Raw genomic sequence first — 13,243 nt, 5'->3', positions numbered from 1 at the left:
ATAAGTAAATGGAAAGTCAGGGTTGTAAACTTGGGTTAATCATAGTTTTTTTTTGTGAATCAATCCCTTGGTTTCCATTTTGCCTCCCAGCTGTAGACAAACTTGACAGCTGCCTGAATGAAATGTAGCTTTATAAACAGCTTGAGCTTGCTGCAAATCTGTTCACGTCTTAATTAGAAATTATAGACATATATCATGATCACTTGATTAACAAATCTGTCTTGTTATTTGGCTATTGGAAAACATTCTTTCAATATGGGACGAATGGTTATCTCACTGCAAAGGTAGATGTCGATTTGCCTCATACCAGAAAATAAATCCCCCCCTACACTCTGTTGTTGCAATTATAATTATCTCAAAACAAATTTTCCACCTTTTCGTCCTTTTCACATTTGTTTCTTTGGTATTTTAAAATGTCTTTCTGCTCATGTAGAATGTTCTATGTATTAATGCACAGTCCAATAAATGTGAATGATTTAATTTCAGTATATACCTAGGCAAATGAACTTTACCAAGAAACTCAAAGATGTCCTCAGATTCTTAATCGTTTGAGGTTCATTAGTAAATATGATAAAGCAATGTACTCAATGTAAATCAATTACATAAATAGCTGCTGTGTACCTGCGTTTACAATAAAGATGTGTTTGGATATACAAGGGATTACTGTTTTGTGAATGCATCCATAATCCAATGCTCTGGAATTTCACGTTTATATTCCGTCCATATTTCTCCTGCTTTAAAAATCCTTCGGTTTTCCTTAAAACACACCACATTGCTCAAGGGTTCGATCCTGATTACAGGTGCTGTATGCACAAAGTTTTCACGTTCTCCCTGTGACTGCGTGGGTTTGCTCCGGGTGCTCTGGTTTCCTCCCACATTCTAAAGACATGCAGGTTTGTAGGTTAATTGGCTTCTGCTATTTGTCCCTACTATGTAGGATAGAACTAGTGTATGGGTGATTCCTGGTCGGAGTGGGCTCAGCTGGTCGAAGGGCCTATTTCCACGCTGTATCTCTAAAACCAAATCTAAAAACACACCACATTGCTCAAGCTATTTTGTACATATTCATTGTGGCTAGGTATCAGTTCTGCTTATGCCTCTTGAGATCTTGGGAAATTATTCCCAAAGATTTGATGGAGCTTATAGTAATAACCCTCATACAAATAGTGTAACAAACGTGAAGGGCGGCACCCTATTAAACGATGTCCACATCTAACTAACTGTTCATAAAACATAGAAACAGAATTAGGTCATTCAGTCCATAGCATCTACTCTGCCATTCGATCATGGTTGATCTATTTTTCCTCTCTCAACCCCATTCTCCTGCCTTCTCCCCATAACTTTTGAAGCCCTTTACTAATCAAGAACCTATAAAATCTCCACTTTAAATATATCCAATGACGTAACCTCCCCAGCCATTTGTGGCAATTAATTCCACAGATTTACCACCCTCTGGCTAAAGAAATTCCTCCCCATCACTATTCTAAAGGTAGATCCTTTTATTCAGAGGCTGTGGTCCTGGACTCTCCCACTACTGGAAGCATCTCCACATCCACTCTATCTAGGCCTTTCATTATTCGGTAGATTTCAATGAAATTCCCCCCTCGTTGATTGGTTGATTGATACTTTATTGTCACATGAACCTGGTATAACAAAATTATTTGGTTTGCATGCTATACATAAGTATGCAGAGTCGTCATGTATAGAGCACCGACAACGTTACAAAAAGTATTCAATATAGTGCCGATGGTCCCTCTTCCTTCTTGCCCTTGTTTGGACAAATGTCTGTGTGCGTACGTACGATCTCAAGAAACTACGCCAAAACTGTACACAATAGCACAAAATTGCACCACCTTACTCATCATTGACCTGTGGTTGTTTGTATCAAGTTTCGTTCAGATTGATGTTATATTTCACAAGTTATCATATTTCTACGTTTACTAAATCCACATTGATAATCCTGGGGAGGGGGTGGTTTGGGTGGGAAGGGACGAATTGACAAGGGAAGTATGGAGGGAACGGCCTTTGCGGAAAGCAGAAAGCGGTGGAGATGGGAAGATGTGGCCAGTAGTGGGATCACGTTGAAGGTGGCGAAAATGTCAAATGATTATATGCTGTATGCGACGGCTGATGGGGTGGAAGGTGAGGGCAAGGGGGACTCTCCTTGTTACGATAGGGGGAGGGGGAGTAAGAGCGAAGCTGCGGGATATAGAGAAGACCCTGGTGAGAGCCTAATCTATAATGGAAGAGGGGAACCCCTGTTCCCTAAAGAATGAGGACATCTCTGATGCCCTAATATGGAAAACCTCATCCTGGGCGCAGTTGCGGTGTAGACGGAGGAATTGGGAGTTAGAGTCTTTACAGGAAGCAGGGTGGCAAGAAGTGTAGTCAAGATTGCTGTGGGAGTCAGTAGGTTTGTAGTAGATGTCAGTCAATAGTCTGTCTCCTGTGATGGTAACAGATCCATTCCCATAGCCAACTTTGCTGGCCGGTATCCAGGCTCCTCGGCGGACATTTCCGGTCCGGTTGGATTCCTCTCACAGGCAGTGACCTCTGTTGGTCCGGGAACACGGATAATCAGGCTCTGGAACCGCTGATGCCGGAAGATCGGTGTTGTCACCAAGACTGGGTGTTCTAACCAGAAAGGCCGGTGGGGGGCGGTGGCTGCAGGGCGACCTCCGCGGCGAGAGGAGGCGCTGCCGGCAGCTCCGTGCTCGGTGAGGCGCCCTGTGGCCTCCAGTGCTACAGAGGGCGCTGCAGGCGGCCCATCCACCCGCGCGCCCCCCCTCCCGCCGGCGCCAACACGCTCCTAGGGTCACGTGGGGCCGTGGAGGGGCGGGCACTACGTCACATCCCCTCAAGCAGTGTTTACGGAAGCGCGGGTGACGTGTCTGCGGCGCGGGGGGTTGTGGGAGTGAGGGCGGAGGCCTGTGTCTTGCCCGGTAGCCGAGCGCCGCACTGTGGGGGAGAGAGCCGGGACACACGGCTACCATGGCCATCTCCTCACCCGAGGCCGTGAAGAAGTTGCTAGAGAACATGCAGAGCGACCTGAGGAGCCTGTCGCTGGAGTGCAGGAAGAAATTCCCCCCCGTCAAGGAGGTGAGGAGGCTGCGGCCACGGATGCTTCAGGGGGCAGCGGCCCCGTTGCTGGGGAGCAGCAGATTGGAAGGAACGTCTTCTCTCTGACAGGAGATATGGGAAAGGAGGAGTGGAGAGAGGGGGAACAAGGGAGGGCAAAGAGTGGTAGAGGGAGGCGTGGTGGAGGGCGAGGGGAGACGAGGGAGAGGGGAAGGAGAGGCAGAGGGTTGAGGAGACGGAGGGAGGGAAGGGTGGGCAATCTGATTCTCAAGTCAAGTCAAGTCAAGAGTTTATTGTCATGTGTCCCAGATAAGACAATGAAATTCTTCCTTGCTGCAGCACAACAGAATATTGTAGGCATAAATACAGATCAGATCAGTGTGTCCATATACCATAGAATATATATATACATATAAATAAACAGATAAAGTGCAATAGGCTATTACAGTTCAGAGTTTGTTTGAAGTTGTGTTTAATAGTCTTGATGGCTGTGGGAAGAAGCTGTTCATGAACCTGGATGTTGCAGATTTCAGGCTCCTTACCTTCTACCTGATGGCAGCGGAGAGATGAGTGTGTGGCCAGGATGGTGTGGGTCCTTGATGATATTGGCAGCCTTTTTGAGGCAGCGAGGGAGAAGTCCTGTCACCACTTTGTCAGCAGAGCCGACTAGTATTGTAGATCTTAAACACACGCCTGCAAATGCTTGGAACTGGAGCAACAAACAAACTGATGTGGGAACTCATCGGGTTGAGCAGCATTGGTGAAGGCAACAAGAGTATTGACATTTCAGGATAAATTGTAAACCTTCCATGGTTTGGCATGAAAAATGGGTGGGGTGGCTGCACGCTGCTTTATTGTATCCATAACCCACTGGAAGACAGATCTAAGATCATTTTCAATGTGCCTTGAATGGATCTCGATCCAATCTGTTTCTCCGGCAGTTTTTTGTTGCATATTCCAACATCTGCAGTTTCTTAATCTCTAGATATCAAAGGCACATGGTAGTTTCTGCATAATACTTGAAGTTTCATTGTAGCCTCATGATGAAGTAATTCCCCACATCTCAATGAGGCTCTTGTTGCCTTTATTCCAAGCTTTTGTGAAAGCAGTATAAAGTTTAAACAATTGTACCACCACTGAAAACCACTGCTTTCAGTGTTTGTGAATGTGTTTGAGCTGGATCTGCACATTCTCAAATGCATTACAATCTACATTTCCAGGAGGTTGTACATGATTTAAGTTGCCTATTCAGCTTCCCTCTCTGGCCATCTAGCATGCAGCCAGCCAATAACATGCCGATTGCATGATTGCTTGATTCTGAAGTAGTTCAAAGGGACTGAAATGACATTTGATTTGAATAGAATAATTTATTATCTTGAAGACATTATTCATTGGAGCAAATACAGACACTCTATTTTTGATGGGCTGTGCTGTGCTCTTGGGGGGGGGGGGTTACATGGCTGAAGTTTCACTTTATTAATATTTAGTGCCAGAGTAATTGATATTAGCACATTGCAAGCTGCAGAACAGAATATTTCATGTTTTTTTCATTATTAATAACACGCAAGGATTGTTCTTAAAATATCTGCAAATCTAAAGAACTCCCCAATACATGGGATTTATGCAAGGCAATTTTTTATAGGAGAATGGGGTTGAGAGGGAAAGATAGATCAGCCATGATTGAATAGCAAAATAGACTCGAATGGCCTAATTCTGTTCCTATGATATAAGGCAATTAAGCAGTGATGTTTTCATTGTTCCAGTTGAAATGATGACAGTATTGTTGGTAAAATAGACACTCAAGGAACAGCAAATGCTGGAGTAACTTGGTAGGTCGGGCAAAATCTCTGAAGGACATTCCCTTTAAAGAAGGGTCCCAACCTGAAACAATGCATATTATTGTCCTCCTGAGGCACTGTCTAACCCACTGAGTTACCCCAGCACTTTGTATCTCACGCAGTACTGTCAATGTTTCATTTGATTGCGCTGCTGTGAAGGTAGATTGTTCTTCCAGAGATTGATAAGATCTATCTTTCCTCCAGCAACTAGTGATTCGAGTGGAGATGCTATAAATAAGATGTAAATGCGCAACTGACTCTATCTCTGCAGTAGTCTGGTTTATACGATAAGACTGTCACGTTTTAATTGACAATTTTTGAATCATGAAATAACAATCAAAAGTAAGAAATCAATGACTGAAATGGTGACACTTTGCATTGTGATTTCAGTACTTCCCCTGTTCTCGCAGTGCTTGTTTTAATCTGGTATTTTGCTTTGAGCACTTTGAGCTGTGACTAGAGATCATGAAGCAGACTAGAAAAATGTTGTACTTTAACAAAAACTTGTTCACTTATTGAGACGTGCAACATTCGCCGTACTTTTGCCTGTCCTTAATAAGTGGCTTGTAGGATCAGAGGACATAAGGAGTCAGCTACACCGTGGGTCTTGGGTCACAGACTCCAGATCGAGTTCAGAAGGCGATTTTCGTTCCTGAACGAGTAAAAACTGAAAGTATGGAAAGTATTGTCAGTAAAATGGTGACACTAAGAACTGCAGATGCTGTGGAGTAACTTGGCGGGGCAGGCAGAATATCTGGATGTGATGTTTGCCAAAGGGTGCCAACCCGAAACGCCATCTATCTTCTGAGGTGTTGCCTGACCCACTGAGTTATTCAATTTTCTTGATATAAATGTAAGTTCTGACATTATTGATTCCTCTTGCTGTGAAAGTTCGTGACCATTGTGTTCATGTTGTGGCTTTCCTGAGAAAGGTTGCATTTTTCACCTCTGGCTGGATTTATCCAAAGATATTGAGGTCTCTGGTTTAAATCCTGCTGTTGACTTCAGTATGGCCTTGAGCATTCTATTTCAGCTCAGAACAGGTAATGTTGAGAAGGAAATATGTACTTATGTGTCCCAGAATTGCAGACTCTATTATGACTTGTAAAAATGTGAATGTGTATAAAACATTTTGTATTACTTTGATCTTGCTACTCATGAGGCTGTTGAAAAGTAGTTAAAATATATTTAGATATTTTTAATATTTAATATGTGTTAGTATGCTATATAAAGAAAATAAAGTAACTTTTAATAGTTGTCATTCAGCCATTATCACAAATATTATCTTTCAAAATCTTAAATGTGATCATACTGTGAAAGGTTTGGTTGCTGTTTTCTGCATTACTAACATTCCATCAGTCTGAAGAAGGGTTTCGGTCCGAAACGTCGCCTATTTCCTTCGCTCCATAGATGCTGCTGCGCCCGCTGAGTTTCCCCAGCAATTTTGTGTACCTTCAATAAGTACTACTGGCTGGTAAATGTGCCCTAGTTTGAAAGGCTTGATGTAGTGAAAGATTGCCCATTACTTGAAAATTTATATATATTTTTTATCAATTGAAAAGAAAGAGCCCTATTAGCTCATTGTGCCCTTGCCAGCCCTTTACCAAATCAACTCACTACTTCCACTCCTCTGCCCTTTCACCGTAACCTTGCAAATGTTTTCTTACTGTATATTCACCTCCCTCTTAAAAGCAATACTGGAACCTGCCTCCATCACATCTGCATACAATGCATGATTTCAGTCACATGCTGCGTAAAATAGTTTTCCCTCATGTCCCTACTAATTCCTTTATTTCGTAGCTATAATCTCTAGTCCTCGACCTTCCAGCAGAGAAGATTGGCCCACACTAACGTCTCCATCCAGACTGCCTCATCATTTTATGCTCTTCAGTCAGATCTCCCCTTTATCCCATACAAAGCAGTCCAAGCCTCTCCAATCCACGTAACTGTAGCTCCTCGTCAAAGGGACCATTCTCATAATCTCCTGCGGACCTTCTCCAGAGCCTTTGTATCCTCCCTTTCGTAAGGTGGCGAGAATTCAGCGGCATGTTTTACAAAGGTTCCGCATGACTTCCTGCTTTTATACTTGAAGCCTCTATTGACATATCCCAGGATTGTGAATGTCCAATTAAATTATTTTTCAACCAGCCTTACCAGTTTCAGCGACTTGTCCACCCTTAACCCCAGGTCCCTCTACTTTTCAAGAACTATTCCTTTAAAAAAAATATTATCTCAATTTTTCCTAACAAGATATATCCACTCGCAGTTCTCGACAATATTTACAACCCGCCTGACCATTACACAGTATGCTGTAATTAGGAGCTGATGGTGAGGATTATCTTCAGTTCTTACATAATGCGGTAGTGCTTCTAGTCCCAGTCCCCAATTGTTTGTACTCGACTATTTTCAGGAAGGGCATGTTAACTAAACCCATGACTGCATATTACTGAATAAGTTTGTTGAAATTGCTGTCGGGTCTGAGAGGGTATTATCTTCCAGTTAAAGATCGGGGAAAATCCTTCCATCAAGCTTCAATGTTGCTTGGCCATCTGTGGCTTTAAAGGGCAAGTGGAGTTGACTACCTGTGGCTTTAAAGGGCAAGTGTAGTTGACTACCAATTTATTATTGATGAAGTTAAGCCTATTTATATCGGTTGATCAAGATTTAAAAAGATCCAATATTCTTCTGAGAATGTAGAAACAAGTAACAGCAAATGCTGGTTTATACCAAAGATAGACACAAGGTGCTGGATAACTTAGTGGAGTCAGGCAGCATCTCTGGAGAAAAAGGATGGGTGACGTTTCAGGAGGGGACATTTCAGACTGAAGAAGGGTGTCGACCTGAAAAGTCACTCATCCTTTTTCTCCGGAGATGCTGCCCGACCCACTGAGTTACTCCAGCACTTCGTGTCTTCAATATTCTTGGGAACCCCTTTTGAGATGCAGAAAATGTCTTTAATGCCAGTTAACCTGCTTTTGATATGTAATCTTTACATGGGCAGGGAGCCAGAATATTTGAACCCTATGCAAACAACAGCTGACCTAGATGTCTGCTTGGAGTCCCTTGGTGCCCAGTGAAAATGCATTGGTTTCTGTTTACATACTATATATCTGATTTCTCTCTTGAGCAAGTCCCAATTTAACATGCCCTTCTTTCTCCAGAGGTATTTAAATTCCCAAATCCTAACTCTTTTGTCTTCAGCAATAAGGCAAACAGCTACGCTGCTTTGACTCCAGGAAGCTCGAGAAAGTAGGTGGAATTATCTGGCACAATTTCAGTGGCCATTTGTATACCCACAGCATGGGCGAAGCAGAGTTCATTAACTCCCATACACCAGGATGGGCTTTGGTGGATTGAAGGAAAGTTCATACAAAACTTGCAATTTGCCAGGTAGCAATGATCTCTGTCGTATATACTTGAGATCTGGTCTACTCATAGAAGACACTGAAGTGACACCACCATAGATGCCTCTGCAAAATTCTCTCAAACCACTTGAACGATAATTGAACCAAGGTCTGTTTTATCTCATACCATCTCTAGCACTGAAGATTGTTCCATTGGACTGACTTGGTTGATCATGTACCTATTCCGTTCAACATATTCTGTTATGCTGCTGCATATGTCTGGGACATATGACAATAGAAAATTTAACTCTTAACCTTGCACCAAGATCTTGAAGTTAGCACTCGGGGAAAAGGTTACAAGAGGAGAGAGGAAAAGTTTCAAGGATGCATTTAAACCCTCCTTGGGGAAAAACGCAATGTCCCCATGACTCTGGGGAATCCCTGACCCAACACTGCGTAAAATCAAGGAGGAGCATTTCAGATAATCCACGAGTGCATGTGTTGGAAGCACATGGCAGTCCAGTGTAAATGGCAGAGGGAGCGCCCCAAATCATAGGTTGCCCACGCCAGGCACACCCTGCCTCACCCACGACAATCTGCAGTTCCCACATTGAAACCATCCATCAGAACACAAAACACACAGAACCCAAGTTAAAGTACAGTCCTCGATCCCTCAGTGGCTGAAAAAAGATTTTCTCCATGTTTTGAAAGACAGGTACATGGATAGAACAAGTTTGGAGGGATATGGACCAAACACAGGCAGGTGGGACTAACGTAGCTAGGACATGTTGGCTGGTGTGGCAAGTTGGGCCGAAGGGCCTGGTTCCACACCATCACTCTATGACTCTAAGCAAGATTTGGATATGGCAAGAAATGACTGAACTTGCTACTGAGAAAAATATTTGCTTACTGGCTTAGTTCAGGGTGGCGCAGAAGTAGAGTTGATGCCTCAAAGTGCCAGAGGCACATGTTCAATCCTGACTATGGGTGCTGTATGTACGGACTTTGCATGTTCTCCCTGTGACAACATGGGGCCCAGTTTCCACCCACACTCCAAAGATGTATAGCTTTGTAGGTTAATTGGCCTGTAAATTATTCCTAATGTGTGGGATGGTACTAGTGTATAGGGTGTGGTGTGGACGCAATCGGCCGAAGGACCTGTTTCCACACTGTATCTCTGAAGTCTAAGGATAACATAGGGGTGGGTTTTAATTTCTTTCTATTGACACTGAAACTTCGTAGATAAATTCCTGGAGTTTAAGGAGGCTTCCCTGATTATGGTCATTTACTTTATTTTTAAGCCCTGGCGAGGAAAAGGTGAGAATGACTCTTTGGAGTGCAATGTTTAAACATTGATCCCTGAAATGATTGAAATATACAGCATGGTAACAGGCCCTTTGGCCCACTAAGTCTATGCTGGTCATTGATCACCTGTTCACACTAGTTCTATGTTATCCCACTTTTACATCCACTCCCTGCGGTCGGGACAATTTATAAAGGCAGATTAACCTATAACCTGCATGTCTTTGAGATGTGAGGAGAAACCAGAGCACCCTAAGGAAACTCATGTGGTCACAGGGAGAATGAGCAAACTCCGCACAGACAGCACCCAACGTCAGGATGGAATCAAATTCTCTGGCACTGTGAGGTTGCGGCTCCACCAGCTGCACTACTGCACTGCCCTACTGCACTGCCCTACTGCACTGCCCTACTGCACTGCCCTATGATGTTTGGCGCAAACACAGTGCTGGAGTAACTCAGCGGGTCAGGCAGCATCTGTGGAGGGAATGGAGAGGCAACGGGTTTGGACCCTTCAGATTGATGGCAGTGGTGGGGTAGAAAGCTGGAAAAGAGAGAGCCTGGCGAGTGATAGTTGGATGCAGGTGAGGGTGGTTCGATTGGCAGATGTTTGGTGCGTGACTAATATATACCTAGGTAGACACAGCTCTGTCTGTCCTAGCTGACTTATTCCAGCTTTTTGTGTCTATCTTGGAGCTCTTTAAAACATGTTGTACGATTCAAATATGGGCCACACGGCCAGAAGGCTTCACGATGGGCCACGGCTGTGGACTGGGAATGCAGCCGGAGGCCTTTATCGAGGCGCCGCGGTCTCGATGCCTCCCGGATCGCCACGTAGAAGCCCGGGTCGGGGTCTCGTGGGTGGAAGCTTGGGTCGAGTGAAGCGACCGATGGAGCCCAGGTCGGCACCACAGAGGCGTGAAGTGGGTCGAGGCCTTGGCGGCTGCAGCGGCAAAGCCTCGCGACGATGGGACCTCGGCGGTGGTGAAGCCCCCTTGGTGGATGAGAGCGTGAAGAATCACTGTTAGCGGGGAGGGGAAGAACAATGGAGGTCCCGGCGTGAGGGGACCGCTGTGAGGGGAGAGGGGAAAAACAATGGACAATGGGGGGGGGGGGGGGGCCGACAAAGGGCAATGGGGACCCAGCGTAGGGGACAAAAACGGGAACCGGCGTACTTTGTAACTTTGTCAGCGCCGTAAGTGGATGCTATTTGTATACATTGTGTATGTAAGCAAAGAATCTCATTGTGTTTAGTCACATGTGACAATAAAGTATTACTATTCCTATCTCCCATTTTTCCAGACTCGGTACAGGCATTGTGAGTTTAATTTCTCCTCGTATGACTATCTCTCATTCTCAGTAATCAATCTGATGGGTTTAGGAGACCAAATCTGTGTACAATATTCTAGATCTAATCTCACCACACCGTCGTAATAGTATGGAGGTTTCTCAAATTCAAATCAACGTCATAAAAGCCAGCATACCTCTATCCTTCCTATTGTTTTCAGTAATTGTATGGTGATTTTCAGTGATTGATGTTCATGAACACCTCAGTCCCTTTTCCACAGCAACACCTTTCAATCTCACATTTTTCAAAAAGGACTGCCTTTCTATTTTTTATCAACATGACCTAATTTGATGGCTGACCATCGATCACTCATTCACACTAGCTCTATGTGATCCAACTTTCATGTTCACTCACTGCGCACACAGAACAATTTATAGCGGTAATTTAACCGACAAATCCACATGTCTTTGAGTTGTGGGAGGAAACTGGAGCACCCACAGGAAAGACACGTGGTTACAGGAAGAACGTGCAAACTACACACAGACAGCACCTGAAGTCATGGCCAAACTTGGGTGAGGCAGCGACTTCAGACTTCACCAATAGGAAGAAGATGCAGGAGCTTGAGAATCGTTCCCTCCAGGTTCAAGAACAGCTTATTCCCATCAACCAACCCATGAACCAAAAAAAGACACAGGTGCATATGGTAATCAAACCATGTTGGAAGATTAATTGGCTATTGTAAATTGCCCCTTGTGGTAGAATCTGGGAGAGTGGATGGGAAATATAGAAACAAGGAACTGCAGATACCATAAAGGATTCAAAGTGCTGGAGTAACTCAGCAAGTCAGGCAGCATCTGTGGAGAACATGGATAGGTGACATTTCGGGTTGGGACCCTTCTTCCGACTTCGAATCGGACCCTTTGAAGGCCTTTGAACCATTCTGACAACCTTTGCTCAGCACTGAACTGCTGCAGACTTTGCGTAATGTTGTACTATGGTTTTGGGCTTGCAGTATTATTGCTTGATTACCAAGTATATTGATAATTTATTATTTTTTATAGTACATTTATTCCCGTTGCATTAATGTACCTATAAAGCTGCAGCGAGAATGAATGTCATTGTTTCTTTCCTGGTGCATAAAACAATTAAACACTCCTGACTCTTAATGTCACTGCCATTATTCCCCATTATTTCTGCTGTCCTAGTCTGTAAGGAGCCCACATCAACCTCTGCTTGTATATTCCTTTAAATATGGTCATACAGCATGGAAACAGGCTCCTCAGCCCAACTTGTCCATGCAGATCAAAATGCCCCATCAAAACTGCGTTTGGCTCGTATACCTCTAAACCTTTCCTATTTGTGTACCTGTCAAAATGTATTTTACATGTTGTTATTGTACCTGCATCAACTACATCCTCTGGCAGCTCAATATACACACTGCCCTTCTTGTAAAGGTGTTGTCCCTCAGATTTATTTTAAATCTCTCCCCTCACTTCTTAAACCTATGCCCCATAGTTTTTTATTCCACTTCCCTGGGAAGAATATTGTATGCTTTCACCTGATCTATATTCCTCAGGATTGTATGCACCTTTATAAGGTCACCCCTTAGTCTTTTAAGGGCCTATCCCACTTGGCGATTTTTTCGTTGACTACCGGCGTCATATCTGTGTCGCCAAAAGATTTTGAACTTTTCAAAATCCAACGGCGACAAAACAAATGTTGCGACACTTGAAAAAACACCGCGCGTCATACGTCATCACGCCATGTCACCGCGCGCATCATGCTGCAAATTTTTCGGTGACCTGATATGTCAGTCAATGATGCTGGCAGTTGCCGAAAAAATCGCCAAGTGGGACAGACTCTTTCCCCTCCAAGGAATAAAGTCCTCATCTGACCAAACTCCCTATAACTCAGGCTCTTGAGTCACAGCAACATTTGTGTAAATCGTTGCACTCTTTCCAGTTCAATGACATCTTTCCTATAGCACAATGACTAACCTGAAACATCGTCTGTCTTTAACCTTGACAGATGCTGCCTGACCTGAATTTGTCCAGGATTACACTTTGCCCCTGCCTGTCCCCTTTCCCTTCCTATGTTTTTCCTGCACCTGATCTCCGATGTACATGCATACTGACACATTACTTAGTTTTAAGCTTATTCTACAGTCCAATTGAAGTAAAAAGCCTGTTCCATCAGAACAATTCTCTCTTTCTACATTTCCACTAATGTCAGTCACCCATGAACTGAAACCTATTTTTTGTACTTTGGTAGTGAGTGATTATGCTCAATGTTCCGGCTTCGATTTTTGTGCTCGAGCTTGTAACATGGGACTCAACTTTCTGAATAGGGCCTCAAATGTTTAATCTGAGTCACAGTTCAAATCAGCGATGATCCAA

General features: G+C 43.9%; 1 protein-coding gene across 5 annotated transcripts in view; it reads left to right on the top strand.

Moving 5' to 3' along the window:
* The first annotated feature begins 2,854 nt into the window (after positions 1–2,854).
* Positions 2,855–13,243, top strand: part of mon2 (MON2 homolog, regulator of endosome-to-Golgi trafficking) — a 110,254-nt gene continuing 99,865 nt past the window's right edge. For 2 of the 5 annotated variants that reach the window (XM_033038102.1, XM_033038105.1), the window contains exon 1: positions 2,855–3,099. In XM_033038102.1, the coding sequence (XP_032893993.1) occupies positions 2,992–3,099 (108 nt within the window). In that variant the 5' untranslated portion in view covers positions 2,855–2,991. The remainder of the gene's footprint in view (positions 3,100–13,243) is intronic. The other 3 variants (XM_033038103.1, XM_033038104.1, XM_033038101.1) reach the window with 2 other exon arrangements.

This window comes from Amblyraja radiata, chromosome 19 (genome assembly GCF_010909765.2).
Source record: "Amblyraja radiata isolate CabotCenter1 chromosome 19, sAmbRad1.1.pri, whole genome shotgun sequence".
Classification (NCBI taxonomy): Eukaryota; Metazoa; Chordata; class Chondrichthyes; order Rajiformes; family Rajidae; genus Amblyraja; species Amblyraja radiata.
The sequence above is the reverse complement of the archived record's forward strand: the minus strand, read 5'-3'. Positions and strand labels throughout refer to the sequence as shown.